Below are 17,263 nucleotides of genomic sequence, written 5' to 3'. Positions count from 1 at the left end.
TTGTACTATGAATGCGGCGGAAACCAGACTGAAATTGTTTGTAGAGATTATGGTCATTGAGGTATGAGTGAAGCTGGGAGGCAACAACTTTCTCAAGGATTTTCAAAATAAAGGGGAGGTTTGATATAGGGTGAAGGTTATCAGAATTATTGGGATCTGCAGCAGGCTTTTTGAGAATTGGAGTGACAGGAGCAGTTTTCAGGGAGAGAGGAATAATTCCAGTGTTAAGGGAAGAGTGGATAATACTAGTTATGAGAGGAGCCAGTGAGGGAAGACAAGCTTTAACTAACACAGTGGGAAGAGGGTCAAGCTGACAAGTGGATGATTTAGATTTTTGAATAAGATTTGATACATCAGCTATGGAGGGAAGAGTAAAAATGAAAATGACTGGGAGGAAGACAGAAAGTCTACCTCACAGTTTATGAGTGAAAAACTATATAAGAGAGTTGCGAAAGTCAGCAGAGTCTATATGAGAGGGGAATCAGTCCGGAGGTTTTGTAATTTTACTAAACAATGAAAAGGGAGACCTGGAGTTACCTTTACTAGAGCTGATTGAACCAGAATAGTATGCAGATTTGGCTGAAGCAATGCAGATATGATCGTTATACATTTCTTTGTGTATGGTAAGTCCAGTTTTCTTGAACAGATGTTCCATTTGGCGTCCTTTAGCTTTGCGATGGCGCAGGTTAAGAGTAAACCATGGTGCTGAACGGGAAAATGAGACAGTTTGGTGTTTAAGTGGAGCAAATATGTTAAGAAGGTTGTGGAGGTTGACATTATAGTGAGAAACAAGTTCATCTGGGGATGAGGTGCTGTGAACAAATGGAAAATCATAAATGGCAGATGAAAGATCAGCAGGGTTAATATTATTAATTTTCCTAAATGTGATGTCACGGGGAGTACAGGTTTTTGAGGCTGTTGTATTTACAGTAAAAGAAATAAACTTATGATCAGATCCTTATTTGGCTTAGGTGGCCGGTACACAGTACATATAATAGTGGGAGTAGATCCAAGTAGCGACGTTATCAAATGAGTGGAAGGGTGACAGGGAGAACTTTCCAGTGCTTGTGGTGAATTATCGCGAGGCCGCCCGGAGTTGCGAGGTTGACAGATGTAAACAAACTCAGATGGAGTAGAGCCATTAAGTGAAACAAAATCAATAGGCTGTTGCCACGTTTCAGTCAAGCAGCAGCCTATAGTTAACTTTCTATCTATGATCTCTGGTCACTACATTGCCTGGACTTTATTTCGTGTGGATGGAGCTCTGGTAATTAGTTTAGCCGTTCAGCTCCTTTACTAGCTATTCATTGAAGACTGTCTCAGAAGCACCCTCTGCTGTTCGCCTATTGAATTACAGCCAATTTCTGTGCAGGAGGATTAACAGGAATTTCACTAATTCATTACAAAGTGTCCATTTCCATGAGCCATAAGTATCTCATACAGCGCAGTCAACCCTTCGGTACAACACTTTCAGAGTCATTCACGGGCACATGTCAACCTGCCTAACGAGTCAGAGTCTGTGAAGGTTCAATTGCTTTCTAACAACAGCAGCTACTTAAACACATAAAGACAGGCATACAATTGTTTGTTGAAAGTTTCTTTAAAGAACACTTGGGAGCCACTATATATTCAATACAGTATATTAATTATATATTAGTGATAAAGAAAATAGTAGGTTTTATGTATAATTTATGCTCAAGTCTAGGGTCAGATGACATTTATTTTGAAGTACCCAGACCGGAAGTTGTAATGTAGTCGCCATTCGCCGAACACGAGCGAGGGAAATTGAGTTGTTTATATGAGCATGAAGAAAGCAACAAAGTGCATTAAGTTAGGACGTGATATCGTTTTATGTTAAATGTAACTTTTAGGCATTAGTACGTCTGAAGGATGTTTTTTACTTAGTCATTTTCAGTAACGTTAGCTGCTAGACGGTTGCCGCTTTCACGTGCGTTTTTTTTTCTGGTGTTGCATGTAATAAGCCAGCTAACGTTAGCCGCCTAGCCGAGCGTGGCTAACTTAAAAACAAGTTTAGCCAGCCTTAAAGAAAACGTCGCTCGTTAGTGCAAAGTTGAAATTTAGCCAGAGGAAGCTGTTTAAGTTTCCATTTTGGCCGTAACTAAAAGAGACGAGTGAAGGGTTTTGAAGCGGGAATGTCATCGCCTCCGTTAGGTCGCACGAGTCATGAAGGGTCAGCGAACGCATCAGACAGCGACTCCGAGGACGAGGTGCGTTTACCTGTTTTTTTTTTCCTGCTGTTTATTCATAATGGAGGCGGCTTTTCATGCTGTTCTGACAGTTATATCTACTGTTCAAGAGCTGTCCTGCCCACTGAACTTAGCAGAACAATGCACTACACGGAATGTACACGTTAATATAAATAGTAGCTGACGCAAAGTAATTATAAGGTTATAGTGATTTTTTTTTAAATCATGTAATCATTTACGTTGGTTTGTTTATATTTCCACAGCCCACGCTCCCCCTTAATCAGTTCTATCCATACATCCGCTGTGCCCTTTGCTGTGGGTTCCTCATAGATGCCACCACCATCACAGAGTGTCTGCACACATGTGAGTTACATCTTTATCTGCTGCGTTTAATGATTTAATGTGGTGGGAATAATGGTGGTATCAGCATTTATGCAGTGCTGTGCAAAACTCTTGTAACTGCCACAAATACATGAAATATGTATATGAAGCAGTGTCTGTTTGCATAGTTTGCATTGTAAATGATTTATTTAAATGATACTTAAAAATTTTTGTGGGCATGTGAGAAATGGGTATTTGATGTCTGAAAAGTATTTTTTGTGCTTTTTCTTTCCTCCCCAAGTTTGCAAAAGCTGCATTGTGAAGCACTTCTTCTACAGCAACAAGTGTCCCACATGCAGCATTGTTGTCCATCAGACACAACCTCTTTACAACATCAGGTGAGTCTGACTATTTTGGTCATATAGGAATCATCTAAGCAACTTTCAGGTGCTTTTTTCAAAAGGGGTCAGCACAGCGAGTAGAATAGAATTAGAATTAGAATAGAATTCAACTTTATTGTCATTGCACATGCACAGGTACAGGGCAACGAAATGCAGTTTGCATCCATCCAGAAGTGCTTTAGTGATATAGATATATTACAATATATATTAGCAATAGTATAGATATGTAAGTATACTACAGAAATGGGTCTATTATGGTATGTTATAATGTACACGGTATGAAGTATGTTGTGAATATTCTATAACTAAGTATGTAAAGGCTGTAGTGAGTACAAGCTATGTACAGGCTATGAACAGGATATAAATATGAAAAACTATACAGAATATGAAATAAATAACTTTACAGAAATCTGAGATATACAGCTATACAGAAATGGGAACTATGCAAGTTGTAAACAGTTGTAGGATTAAAGATTATTGAATGTACAGAATGATTATTTACACAGAGCTATACAGTAGTGCAGTTAAGATAAGTGAGGGTGTAGATAGTTTCTACAGAGGCTATATAAAGTGCTAGTGGTTGTGAGTGGTGGTTCAGTCCATGTTATTATTGTGTGTTTGAGGGTACAGTTGTCCATTGTGGGTGTGTGTATGTTCAGTCCATGAGTTTAACGTGGGTCAGATGTCAGTAGTAGAGTAGCTCTTCATGTTGTGATTTGGCAGATTTTTATGCCAGATCAGTACTATCAGTAGACAGTTTTAGTTCAGATGGTTGTACAGAGTACGGAGCAGGTGAGGAGAGAGGTACAGCAGTGAGTTCTTACAGCCTGTCATGGTTTGGTGCTGCGTTTCAGCCAATCATGTTGATTTGTCTTGTATCGTATGAGGCTGATCTGCCATGCAGTTCCATCTGTAAAGTGCTTAATATGCTGAATAACCATTATGTGCACATTTTTTTTAAAAAATGGAACGATTTCATATTTTCATAGCAGAATATGATGAAATAAGGGTGGCTCAAGACTTTGGGACAGGACTGAAATCAGGGGAGTGGAGAAGAAATGAGTGCTTTAGTCTATCACAGTGACCCCAGCAGCCTGAGCCTAGAGACGTGTAACTAATGTCTCTTTTCCATTAGTGTCAACTTGACTCAGTTTTGGTTGTTTTCCATTAAAATTGAGTACCTCCTAAATGTGCATGGGGTTGTTATAGCAACGCGGCTAAAAGTCTTATTACGTCATTTGTACATAACACAAACACAACACAACAATGGAGGACATCGAGGTGATGGAATACCTGCTGCTCTGTCTATGACTTTTATCAGACTCTGGGAGCACAGTGTTGGCTTTTGTGTAGCCGGGTTTCAAAAATGTCTCCAAAAATGGAGTCGCTCTCATGACTTGAATGATGCCACTGGCTACCCAGTCAGTCTTTTGATGTCACATTTCAGAACATTCAAATCACGTGGAACCCTGGCTGAGTAGGCACTAAAAAGGTACCTGATACTAGGGCTGGGCCATATCATACTGTTGGCGGTAATACCTGTATAATGTTGGGCAACGAAAAAAAAAAAAGAAATATCGCGATAGAAAATGGGTAAAACGTGCATGCGCAGTGCCTTTGTTTTCATACGCACATGGTGGAAAAAGCATGGCGGCGACAGAGAATGAGGGCGAAAGCGGATCGTTGAATGAAACGGATGAAGCAGAAGTGGTTTGTAAAAATGCTGCAACTTCAGTGTGGAACTGGTTTAGCTTTCGACCGTCAGATACACAACAAAGCACTATTTTTGGTAGAGCATGCTAGCGGGCCGTCGTTATTACCGTGTTTTTCTTGCAAAATACGGCACACTTAAAATCAATCCTTTGATTTTTCTGAATATCGACAGCGCCCCTTATAATCCCGTGTACCTTATGTATGAGTTCTGGTTGTGTTTACTGACCTCAAAACGATTTTATGTACACGGCGCTCGAAAATCTGTCAAATGTTTTAGTACGACTTTGCTGAGCTACGAAGCCGCAATGCTTGATGGATTGTCGGAGCATTACGGCTATCGTAGGCGGAGCCTCGCGGAGTGATACATACTGTGCTTCAACATAATATTACCGTATTGTGTGTGTATAACCTCTTTAAGTTTTGTGGATATTATACATGGTTATGCTGAGGATATGTCGGCCAGTTTCCACTGGAAATGCCTTTTGGTTAAATTGTCAGCAAGAAATTTGCACTGTTACATTTTTATATAACTTTAATGCACATAAAAAAACAGCTGTTTTTTTTTTTGTTTTGTTTTGTTTTTTTGCACTAATAAAGTTGTGGAGTTGTAAAGTATTTTGTCTAGTGTCAATTATATCATCAGTTATATCGTTATCGCAAATTTTCAAATGTATATCGTGATAAATATTTTTGGTCATCTCGCCCTGCTCTACCTGATACCAGGTGCTACCACCTAATGAAAAACCCTAAAACCGATTCAAGCTGAGTAGGTACTAGTGAAAAAATGCTGTAAGGGATGCTCGCCTTTTTCCAGGGACTACTTGAACACGCATTGACCTCCCCAATGGAAACTTTAGCCATGTTTAATACGAGTATGCATTGAGATTGAGATTCACAGGTTTGTCTCGTTTCCCTGCAGGCCTGACAGACAACTTCAGGATATAGTTTATAAAATGGTTCCCTTCTTGGAAGAGCGTGAGTATGCAGGCCATATGAAGCATAACTGATGTGCTGCATTTTCCAGTCCACATTTTAATGTGATCTCCTCTTTCTCCCCCCAAAAATGCAGTTGAAAGAGAACAAATGTGCAGCTTTTACAAAGAGAGAGGACTGGATGTACCAAAACCAGGTAACATGTTTCAACTGTTGAAGTGTAGTAAGGCCAATACATTGTAATATACAGTATGTAAGTACCAGCTAAAGTAATAACTGACCACATGACCTTTGACAGTTTAGTGTTTAACGAGGAGCTGCTGTGCTCTTCTTCTTTTCTCTCTTATAATTTGACAGCACTGGGTTGTCATGTTAAACACAGACACATTTCCAAGAGAAGCCCGAAGCCTCAGCGCTCCCCCCTCTCGCTCATTTTCAAGCATTTTTCTCTTCTGCTGCTGATGCTTTATGATTGAAATGCAAAATCCAAATTTGATGTATCGCTGTAATTTCTGTTGCTGTGGATGTTTGCTCTGTCAGCTCTCATATCCTGATTTGAATTCGTTAAAGGGCTACTTTAAGATAGACGGAGTGCTAAGGGTTGACATTTTTAGAGCTGTGCTATAATTGTGCAGCCTGTGTTACTCCTTAAACGTAGTAATGTCAGACTAGAAACGAGTAAAAATGCTTTTTAGATTTACAGATCAAGAACTGTAAGTGTAAAGATGGAGCACAGCAGTGCTGAGGGTTCTCCTTCCTCTCTTGCAGTGATCGTCTCCCCTCCATGTCCTGCTGTTACAAAGAGGCAGAAGAAGGACAACGTTCCTCAGTCTGTGTTTACCGTTCCTCCAGAGCTGGATGTGTCTCTGCTCCTGGAATTTGTTGGGTAAACATTTGTACTGTATGGTTGTTTGTTTTTATTTTATTATTTGTTAATCATTAGTGAGAATAACACTGTTCCCAATCAATTTACTTGTGGTCAGTCTTTCTAGCTCTTGTTTTGAGAGTTCAGTCACTGCTTTGTGGTTCCTGATTAGAGCAGTTACTGCTGTCAGCAGGATGGTGGACGATCTTTTTATGCTTTTATGAGAGACTCGTAAAAGGATGGGTGCCTTTAGTTTTTGGCTCCACATCTCAAGGCTTTCTTTAGACACTCTGTCCAAATCTTTTTTGGGGGGCAGATTTATAGATTGCTCCCTGATTGAATTGAAAAAGGCTGTACTGGTGGGAAAAAACAAAAAATAAATGAAATACTATTTTTAGAAAAATCCAAACCAATTGGAGGTGGTTTGAACTGTGCTTCAGTCATATTTGGACAGTGCTTCAGCCCTGCTGCTTAAATCTGGTGGCGGCGTCAGTTGCAGCCAGGTCAAGCAGAACGCGATTTTAATGTTTTTGTTTTATAGATAAGTTGACATCCAGATACTCAAATCTGACCTACATTAAAGATCTGATTTGAAAAACGATTGAGATGAATGAAGTTAAACATGGGTTTTTCAGGTTTATTGTGCAGTTACATAGAAATACCAGCAGGTGGTTCCACTGTCTCAAACTGACAGCTTCTTTACAGCCAAAAACTTGGAACATCTCTTGAATCTCTTCTTTGTTTTCAGGGCTGAAGAGGGCATCTGCAACTACAAGGTAAAGTCTTTAATATGAAGGCTTTTAGATGATTATAACACTTATGTGCCGTTGATTTCAGGACCTGTTAAAGGCTAGTTGTGTCTCATGTTTTCCTTTGTGGTTCTCATATATCTATAGGCTGCAAAGTTTAAATGGTTCAATCTTTTCCCGTGTTTTAGGACTCAATGCTGGCAGCTGCAGCGCGTTCCTCACTAACTTCAAGCCTGCTTACTGTAACATTAGTTTGGGGTTTTATGTGGGTGGGAGGGGGCATTGACATGGCTAGGCTACAAGAAACAGTGAGCAAAAAGTACCTCACTTACAGTTTCAGTGTAACGTTTAACAACAAGAAATCGGTGTCAGAGTTTGAGAGGGTGAAAATGTTGTCTTGGTTTTATAAATGTGTCTTATACAGTTTCTGTTTTTTCCGTTTAGCCGTTGGAGAGGCGGTACGTCCGTGTGTCAGGTGAGGCCACCGTTCGCCACGTGGAGCTCTTCATCAGGAGGAAGATGGAGCTGAGCCCATCTTGCCAGGTGAATCTGCCAGGCTTACAGCTCGGTGCAAGACTGCACACTTACAGACTTGGAAGCAGGACAGTAATAGAATTTAGCGCTACACTAAAGAGAACAACAAGTGTGTGGATATTATTCTAAAGTAGGAACAATCTATGAGCCCACAGGGCTGTCAAAGGGCGTGCAGACAGGAAATGCATGATCCAATAAAGAAATGTATTCTCAATCATTTTGCACACTTCAGGGCAGCATACACCTGTGGAGGATGATGCACATTGAATCGGTTTGTTTTGCATGGAAACCTGCACTCCAGGAATGTTACAGCATTAAGGCTTTTTAACGCTCTGATTTGTTCCTGCAGTTTATTTTAATGATATTTGGTTGACATAAACTCACCGGACCCTTTATTAGCTGCAGTGGGGCAAGAGATGCATTTCTGCATATCTTGATAGTAAGTAGGGATGTCGAGGGTGACTCATTTGTTATACGTTTGTTTGTTATACATGAGTATAACATGTATAATGTTATACTCATACATTGTGGATTAAACAAGAGAGAAGACCAGTCGAGTAGTTTAAAATACAGAAACTCATTGGAGAACATTGAAAACTGAGCACAGGTAAACAATGCCCAAGCAAGAGAGAGGAGTGGTGTCTGGTGGCGCTGTAGGGTCCTTGTTGTAACCCGGTAACTACCATCACACATTGTCTGTCTGAGCTCTGCTAAAAGCCGTATGATGAGAATTATTGAGTGTTTATCAGGATTGTCTGGAGGATGTTTCCCATTTCTTCTATGAGGCTTCTTCAGTTTCACTGGCTGATGAGAACTTCCCAACGGTTCATCTTGATGGGAGACAAGTGGAAAAGTTATCCAGACATCAAAATATAAGAGGAATGAGGAGTGCACGTGTACACGTCAGGGAATACAAGCTGAACATTGACGACTCAGCAGCTCAGGTCAAAACTCAGCAGGCTGCCGGCTTCTAAAGGACAACAGAGAGTCCTTAAATACAACTGTAATCTGATTAGAGTCTAGTTATTAGAACAGTGATACCATATTTCTGTCTCAGAGTAGTGAACCTGCAGTAGGAGATGATTTGTGCTGCAAATATATAAACTTAATATCAGAATTGTCCTCATTTCCAGAAGAGAAACATTAAGTGTGATCAGAGTTTTAAGGTATTTGTGCGTTTTGTATTTCGTAACACAGGGGAGAGGATTAGCAGCTTACACTGATTTCCTGGTCTCGGTGTGACACTAAGGTTTCCTGTCTGGACAAACCTGCAGGTCACTTTTTAATGAAGGAGATGTTCCAACAATCTGAGGTTCAACCTTAGCTTTTACATCTTGTTGCGCTTTAATTTATAACTGCCAGGTGTCTACGTCCTGCTTCCAAAGTTTACACACTGAGAAATGTCAAGGCGATGTCGCTATTAGAATCATTTCTTTGAAGTATGTTTATGTCTTTGAGGGGGGGGAAAACTCATGAATTTGATGCAAAGTTTTCTTTATTTTGCGTTTACTGAGAAGTGTCCAAATTATACTTGTGGTAAGATAACTGGTAGGATGTTTGACCTGTCTTCTGCGCAGGATTTGTGGATTTGTATTAAAATGCTTGCTTTGCTAGCACAGCTGGGACTTATATACAGGCTTTGTATTGTGAGTAGGTTTGAGGTCCCAACTTCAGCCTTCTCAAGGCTTCCTGAACTTTTTTTAGATCTAAACCACTGAAGCTGTTTTCGCCATCGTGTTTAACAGTTGGTACAGATTTCTTGAAATTAAAGACTTTACCTTTCCTCCTGATAAATATGGCCACACTCCTCCTGAAGGTCTTTTTCTTTGTCAGGATCTGTTACAAACTGCGAATCCAGAATTTTGTACCTCAGCTTGGGGGTCTGGATTGAATGCCTTGATTTTTACCCAATGTTCTCGCTTGGAATCACTGTGATGGTCTGTAATGCTGTCTGTGTGTGTCCGGCAGGTAGATGTGGTTTGTGGAGATCACCTCCTAGATCACTACCAGTCACTCAAAGAAGTACAGAACTTTGTGGGCGAAGATGCACTACAGGTTAGAACCAGAAAAGCACGTAGTAGGACTAACCTGTAATAACATTGGAAGTTTTACAGAAGGCTGGGGGTTATCATCCTGTGAGTAATCACTTTGCTTTTGTTTGTCTTTCCTCCAGGACGGTTTGTTGGTGCTACACTTTGGCTTGGTGCTGCCCTCCCAGTCTTAAATATGAGGCGTGGATTTAGCCATGATCTGAACTGCTGAACTGACATTTTGGTCTTTGTTTCTCTTTATAAGACTCGTGTCTTCATAAAGGTCTTGGATTTTAGACTCTAATGAATTGTTGCTAGCTGATTACAAAACATATAAAATTCAAACCTGAACATAGCCACATTTGGCACCTGGCAAACTTTAATGTATTACTTCTTCATTGAGCAGACTGGAAAATGAACTGTTTTGATTGAATTTTTAACAAACAAGATGATTATCTTTAGTTCATAGTTACCACAAATCTGCTGGACACAGATGACATCCATCTGAACTACTTGGTACCCACGTGTATAACATGAATTTGACCTGATAAATGAAGATGACACATTTCTGTTCCTGCTAGGCTGTTGTTTGAAGATTTGTTTAAAACTGTTTGCTACTGTTTCTGTAGCGGAAACTGGACTGAACCACTGTGACTGGATCTGAAACTCTTAAAGCTGCTATAGCAGTATAGGCAGCATCTGTCTAGTTTACCCAACTTTTTGCAACCCAGGGATTGTCTTTAATGATTTATGTTGACTACAAAGCTGTGATTTAAAGGGCTGCAAGAAAAGGACTGCCACTACCAAAGATTTATGTATGTTAACGCTTGCTTCTTAGAGCCTGATAGTTTTTTAAGAGCTGTTGACTTCCTTCTGCTGTTAATAGAAAAAACTGATCAGCTCAAAAATACTTTGAGTACAAAAACAGTTATTTAAAGGGAGTTTGTATAAAGTCTTTGATATGGTTTTGGTAAAAAAAATGTTTGTACTTGCTTTTGTCAGGTTGAATTAATAAAAGCACAACTGAGAAATATTTCCTGATTCATCCTTGGTCTCTGTTTTTAGAGATTTAGAAAGAAATGAATGGATGGACTAAAGCATTTTAAATTGTTCAGATTTTATAATTTATCGTATTAAGTAGTTTCCTATGAAAAATCCAAAAGCATTTGTCTCCTTCTGGGCTCAAATCTGTGAAATTGCTTGTCGTTAGGCAAACGTGTAAAGCGTTACACTATGGATCCACTTGTCCATAAACAGTACACCTAACCTACATGGTTCCTATGGGGGAAATGACACTAGTGTCAATGTTCCACCAGTGACGCACATGCTGCCACTACATACTGTGCAATAAAAGCCTGTAGATCAGGGACGTCAAACTCATTTTGCATTTAAAGTGGACCGTTCCAGTTCAAGTCAGTCATATATAAAGTGGCAAATCACAACTGTTGTCTCAAAGTCAAACTCTCCTCTTTGTCAGTGTAAAGAGGTTTAACTGCTCATTTAGTCTCTGAAATGTTTTAACCTCCTAAGACCCGAACTCTTCCACAGCATGCATTTTTAATTTCTATTTGATATTTGGGCTGATTGGGTCCTGATGAATGTAAAAACAAAGAAGCAGATTTTTTTTTTTTGCCCAATTTTTGTTTCTAACAAAAATAAGAGCCACATATGAGGATATTCGTTTAAAATTTTGCTAGAACAGTAGCAGTATAATGTCCTCGTAAGTGGATATCAGGCCCTTGTACAGCAAAATTGAGTATTTTGGTCTAAATAACCCAAAGTGTGATGTCAACATTTGTGGACGCCAGGTCCTAGGAGGTTAATATAAGAAAAGGGACAATTTTAACCTTGCATCTGTGTTTCTACATGTTTAAAAAAACAAAAAAAAACCAAAGCAGCTATAGTAAATGAAAGAAATATGCCAGCACGACTTTTTGGGTTTTCATTGTAAGAAATAAATGTGTACAATTGTAGAAAAGGTTCTGGTTGCCCAGATTACCTTGTAAAATCATTCACAAATATTTTTTCTATGGTAGGTAGTGAAAAAAACATGAACTTTCCATCATTTGATTTTCTATTAACTATTTTTCCAAAGCCATGCAGTGAGCCAGATTGGAGTCTTTTCCAAGCAAAGCCAAGCCTTATGATCACCACCCCTGCATTAGATTATAGAAAGCATGTGGCGACAGTTATTTGCTTAACACATGATTAGGAGCTTGTTGATAATTGTTAGAAACTCACGAAAGAAGTTGGAGAAGCTAGATTTATTGTTCCATTCATTAAAGTATAACATCTGTCTGCCACCTCGAGTCATCATAAGAAACCACAGTTCCAGTCATGTAATTTTATTTGCTTATCATTTTAGTGATATCCAAGTGGAACTGACAACCTTAATTTGTGGGTAAATAAACTCCATGCCTTCAAGTCTAAGCAATGTCTGTTTCCTCATTTCATACAGGTTTGAGTGCATGAAACTGCAGCAGCAAAATGAAAGATTCCCCATTAACATTTAGTACTAAGGTTAATGTTTGGAGTGTCATGTTAGCTCTCTTCGGTTGTTAATGGAGATATTTAAAACTACAACAAAAATGTCAAATACAGGATGCTGACTATGACTCAAAACACTGACTTTAGAGACTACTTCCAAAACGTCTGTTTCAGACTTAACAACTATGATGTCAGATTTCCCCGTATATCTTCAGTTGTTGGAGTTGATGTCCGCCTCGTCTTTATCCTCGCTGACGTCTTTGAAGCTTTCCTTCGCGCCTCCTTCTTTCTCCCTCCTGGAGGAGCTGGTTGAGGCTCGAGGTTGGTAGGTGTAGTTGAAGGACATCCCTGAGTTAAAGTGGGTCTCCTCCCCTTCCAGCAGTTTCCTTATAGGATCATAGGAAACAAATGTCAAGCTGCACACAAATAGAGTACATCAAGAGATAGCCAGTTTGATTTTCAGAGGAACTTCAATAAAAGGTTAACACACTGACATTTACTTTTCTGCAACTGGTATGAGGGTAAATTAAAGCCTCCCTACTGTATGGACGTGCCAATTAATTGTTAGGAACGATATTTATGTATTCGTAGTTATAGTTTCAATGAGACTGAGGGAGTACATGTAACTTGAAGAGGGTTTATTTGAACTTTATTTTGGGAAAACCTCATCAGACAGTGCTATTCTGCGTGGTCTTTGAACTAAAGCAATACCTTTAATCAATACATATGTTATTTGCTCTTTAAGCTAAAAGATAGGGTTGCATTTTCTTGAATCCACTTAGCACCTATAAGCAGCGATCTCGATGTCCAGGGCCATCTTGACATTGAGCAGGTCTTGATACTCTCTCAGATGATGAGCCATCTCGCTCTTCAGGTTCCTCAACTCAGTATCCAATTGGCTAATAGTGTCCTGTTACAATGGAAATGAGACAATAGATGTAGAATATCAGCACTGTCAAATGAATGACACCAAAACAGAGTTGTTTTTTTTTAAATCAGTAGCCGTACTTTTTCTGTTTTCTGAGTCATTTTCTGTGATATTTCTTTTTCCTGTAGTTTCCTGTAATAAAGACGCCTCTAAAGTTTATTAAGGGATTTCCTTTTTGTCTCAACAACCTTTGGACTAAGCTTTACTGCCCGTAAAAAGCCAGTGAAAGCCAGATGGCCTTCCGGTATCCGACTGAGCAGGTCAGATGTTAAGCTAATAGACATTCAGACTTAATTCACTAGAACTGCTACAGCCACAGAGGCTGATTAGACTGCCGACCACACACCAAAGGTCAACTCTGTGCCACAGCTTACACATGTTTTAAATATTCATTTCCCCAAAAAACAGAGCCAGAACTTTTTACAGATAGTCAAGTGTCCCCCTATTTTAGCCTCAATACATAATTTTGTGAATTTGTTTTTAAATTTTTTGTTGTTAGAGGAAAAAATGTTGCTAATTCTGAAGCTAAAGCTAGCAAGTAGCTTGCATAGCCTAGCACATGAAAAAAAAAAAAACCCAACTAGCATGGACCTTTCCAAATGTAATAAATGCTTTTATTAGCATCTCTAAAGCTCACTGAATAATATGCCTTTTTTCTGATTCATAAGGAGGCTCTCAGAGTCCCCCTGTTTCTTTATGATCTAATTTATGCTAAACTAAGCTAACAATCTCACCGCCATAGCATCGTTTTTAATAGTACAAACATGAAAGTGGTAGTTTTCTTCTTCATTGAACTATATTGTAGTGAATATTGCATCTTCTCAAATAAAGATGAGTGGTCAATTCTGTAGGATTATCTGTATGCTGGATTCCTTCTACTAAATCCTTGACACCATGGGGACACCGGGGTGTGTGATGTTAGCCAAAAGCTTTACTCAAGCTGTGACATAATTGATGATTAACTTGACCTTGATATCTGCAGACTTTCAATCCTATTATTCTACAGGTTTATAGATAATTATGACCTCCTTCCAGGATTTCTCCCAAACGATTTAAAAAAAAAGTTGTCTCAACTTTGGCTTTTTACAGTTTCAGTTCTTACTCAGATTTGATCGAATAATCCTTCATCCAGCGAGCGTATATGAGTAGCACAGTATTTCTGCCTCTTATGGTTGCTGTTTATGTCTCACAAAAACTGCATGGAATTTGTGGTTCTAGTTCTGCTTTAACTGTAGGTTTATGCATGAATCATAACATAATGTACAAAAGACTGCTTTAAAGGTACTGTTTGCTTGCCTGCATTGCTGTGACTTCAGCATTGTGTGTATCCTCCATCTCTGAGATCTGCCTCTCCAGAGACTCGTTGGCACCCCTTAGGGTCTCTATCTCAATGGTCTTGGACTGGAGCTGCCTCCTGAACTCACTGATCTCCTCCCTGCTGGCCCTCATGGCCTCGTTGCTCCTCGTGGCCTGCTCGCTGAGGCTCGCAAACTTGCTCTTGTACCACTCCTCAGCCGACTGCAAGTTCTTGGAGGCAATGGACTCGTACTGGTTGCGGATCTCCTTCAGCGCTGAGGTGAGGTCTGGTTTGGCGAGCTCAACCTCCACAGAGACCTGCTGCGCCTCCATCATGCTGCTCAGCTCCTCAATTTCTTCCTCGTGGACTTTCTTGAGGAAGGCGATTTCGTCCATCAGGGACTCCACCCTGCGCTCCAGGTCCAGGCGGACAGTGGCGGCATCGTCCACGTCTTTTCTGAAGGACCTCAGGGTCTGTTCAGCTTCTTCCCTCGCTCTCACCTCCTCATCATACTTTGCACTTAGCTTCTAAAATGAGACAAAACAGCAGGGTTAAGAAGTGAGAAAGTGCTAGAAGTTTGATTCTAATGTGGATTCTAGCTCTGAAATAAGCTGCCCCCTTCATGCCTGAAAGAATCAAGCTAAAAACTGCAGTTCCTCTTATTTCCCCCCTTTGTAACAACTGTGCTGGAGATGATCTCTTTAATACCATCCATTTAAATGTTTGTGTCCATTTTTAAGTACAGTCTATGTTTTTGTTTGTTTTAACTCAAATTCGAACAGAGGAGAAACTTCTTCCTTTTGCCTCTTCAAACCTGCCCTTTTCTCTCACCTGCAGCTCGTCCTCCATGTTGTTCCTCTCGATCAGCACTCGGTTCTTTTCCCTGTTCAGCTCCTCCAGCTGCGAGCGCAGGTCCCTCATCTCCTGCTGGTAGAGATGAGCGACGTGGGGCCGCTCGCTCTGCTTCTGCCGCAGGGTCACCAGCTCTGTCTCCAACACTTTATTCTGCTGCTCCAGGTGTCTGACTTTATCGATGAACATGGCAAAGCGGTCATTGAGACCCTGTGCAACAGAATAAACACTTTTTTACTACCAAAAAATATTTGGCATATTCAATACATGACAGGCAGCAAACCGGAAGCTGCCTGTGGCTGTAGCTTAAGAAGTAGAGCAGATCATCTGCTGATCGGTGGTTCGATTCCTGGCTCCCCCCGTCTGCATGCCCAATATCCTTGGGCAAGATACTAACCCAAGTTACTCTCCAATGCATAGATCGGAGTGTGAATGTTAGTTAGAAATCACTTAAAAGAATAGAAGAAAGTGCTTGTGTGAATGTGGCATGTTGTATAAAGCGCTTAGTGCTCTGGGAGAGTAGAAGCGCTATATAAGAATCAGTCCACTTTGTTTCTGTCCTCTAACTTCAGTATGTAGCCCACTCTATAATGTTAAATAATTTTTTTGATAATAAATGAATAATTATACCTTAAACATGCACTGTAAAAAATGTCAGAAGCTTTTTTGTTGACTGTCACATCTATTTTGTTAATAACACATTTAAACAACAGAAGCTGACCCAAAGTCCTTTAGAAACAGGCGCATTTATCTATTTATTTATTTATTTATTTACTGGCCAACAAAGTTGGCTCTCGTGTTAGCAGTTGTTGTATCCATGTCCAGAATGTGTCTGCTGCCCTTCAGAATTAATCTGTCACTTTCCTTTGGGCTCTATTTTGGTCTTCATCTAACTCGGAGGGAAGTATCTGCTTCTTTGTCATTAAGTCTTGCAACCTTGTCTGAACTACGCAGGTAAGTAAACAGTAAGGTGTAACGGTCCACGGTGAGCTCGTCGTCAGGGGTGGCCCCTTTACACTGCTGCGCATTCTTTCCTGCAACTCCTCTTCGTTTCTCGGGCTGTGATCACACCTACCTGCAGCTGCTCCTTCTCGTTGGTTCTGATCACTTTGAACTCATTGCTGACCACGGAGGTCTGGGACAAGTCTAGGGAGGCGGTAGGCACCGTAGAGAAAGAGGTGGAGGTCCGTCCTCCCCGTCTGTACAGGGTCACAGAGGACGCGCTGTTGCGCGACGCTGCCATGGATCGAAGGCTCGGGGAGCCCCGCGGAGACCCACCGCTCATGCGAGAGGAAGAGACGGGGAATCTCGGAGAATCCCCGAAAATCTTCCGATAGGAGGACGACGTGTAGCGGTCTCCGTAGCTCATCTTTGCTGTGACTCAGAGATAACACCGTGACGCGTAAAGAGATTTTCAGGAGCTTATAAAACTGCGGGTGGAGCGAACCATTTACGCACAGCGGGAATGGTAATAATTGCCCAGCGGAACGAACACGCTGAACGAAGTTTAGCCATTCAAGAAAAGAAAAATCAAGCTGATAACTTTTTCCCATATTTCAACTTCGTCTGTGTTTTATTTTGTGTGCACTGAGAAAACAAAACATGAAGGAACAGATGGAATTAGCCACGAAGACTTCACCTCTCCTTATCTGTGCGTGTGTGTGTGTGCGCGCGCGTGTTTGTGCGTGTGTGTGTCTTGTTTGATGGATACTTGTTATTAGCGCAGATCAAGCTCTGTGGTTGAGGGGAGAAAGAAGAAAAGTTTGTAGTATGAGCCAAGCAAAAGTCGCTTAAATTCAGAGACGTGAAAAAAATTGTCTGACAGAAAGAGACGAACATGAGTCTTCCTGTCTTCCTCGGGCCCAAATCAAATGATGGTGTTCTGCCAAAAACGGATTGCTTGTATTTAAACTGCTATAAATAACTTGTTGGTGTATAATATGTGA

General features: G+C 40.5%; 2 protein-coding genes across 2 annotated transcripts; one reads left to right on the top strand and one right to left on the bottom strand.

Moving 5' to 3' along the window:
- The first annotated feature begins 1,745 nt into the window (after positions 1-1,745).
- Positions 1,746-10,786, top strand: pcgf6 (polycomb group ring finger 6). Its single transcript, XM_080869494.1, has 10 exons — positions 1,746-2,228; positions 2,471-2,570; positions 2,830-2,926; positions 5,562-5,617; positions 5,712-5,771; positions 6,344-6,461; positions 7,189-7,216; positions 7,634-7,732; positions 9,692-9,778; positions 9,897-10,786. Exons 1-10 carry the CDS (start codon positions 2,154-2,156, stop codon positions 9,945-9,947), a joined length of 771 nt encoding a protein of 256 aa, XP_080725620.1. The 5' UTR covers positions 1,746-2,153; the 3' UTR covers positions 9,948-10,786.
- Positions 10,787-12,074: 1,288 nt separating this feature from the next.
- inaa (internexin neuronal intermediate filament protein, alpha a) lies at positions 12,075-16,686 on the bottom strand (the record flags this gene model as incomplete). The annotated part of the gene is made up of 5 exons (XM_080868780.1): positions 12,075-12,626; positions 13,026-13,150; positions 14,465-14,992; positions 15,297-15,527; positions 16,393-16,686. 5 exons carry the CDS (start codon positions 16,684-16,686, stop codon positions 12,452-12,454), a joined length of 1,353 nt encoding a protein of 450 aa, XP_080724906.1. The 3' UTR covers positions 12,075-12,451.
- Positions 16,687-17,263: the final 577 nt, after the last annotated feature.

Source organism: Rhamphochromis sp. 'chilingali', assembly GCF_963969265.1.
Source record: "Rhamphochromis sp. 'chilingali' genome assembly, chromosome: 20".
Taxonomy (NCBI): domain Eukaryota; kingdom Metazoa; phylum Chordata; class Actinopteri; order Cichliformes; family Cichlidae; genus Rhamphochromis; species Rhamphochromis sp. 'chilingali'.
This window is presented reverse-complemented; position numbering and strand designations above follow the sequence as displayed.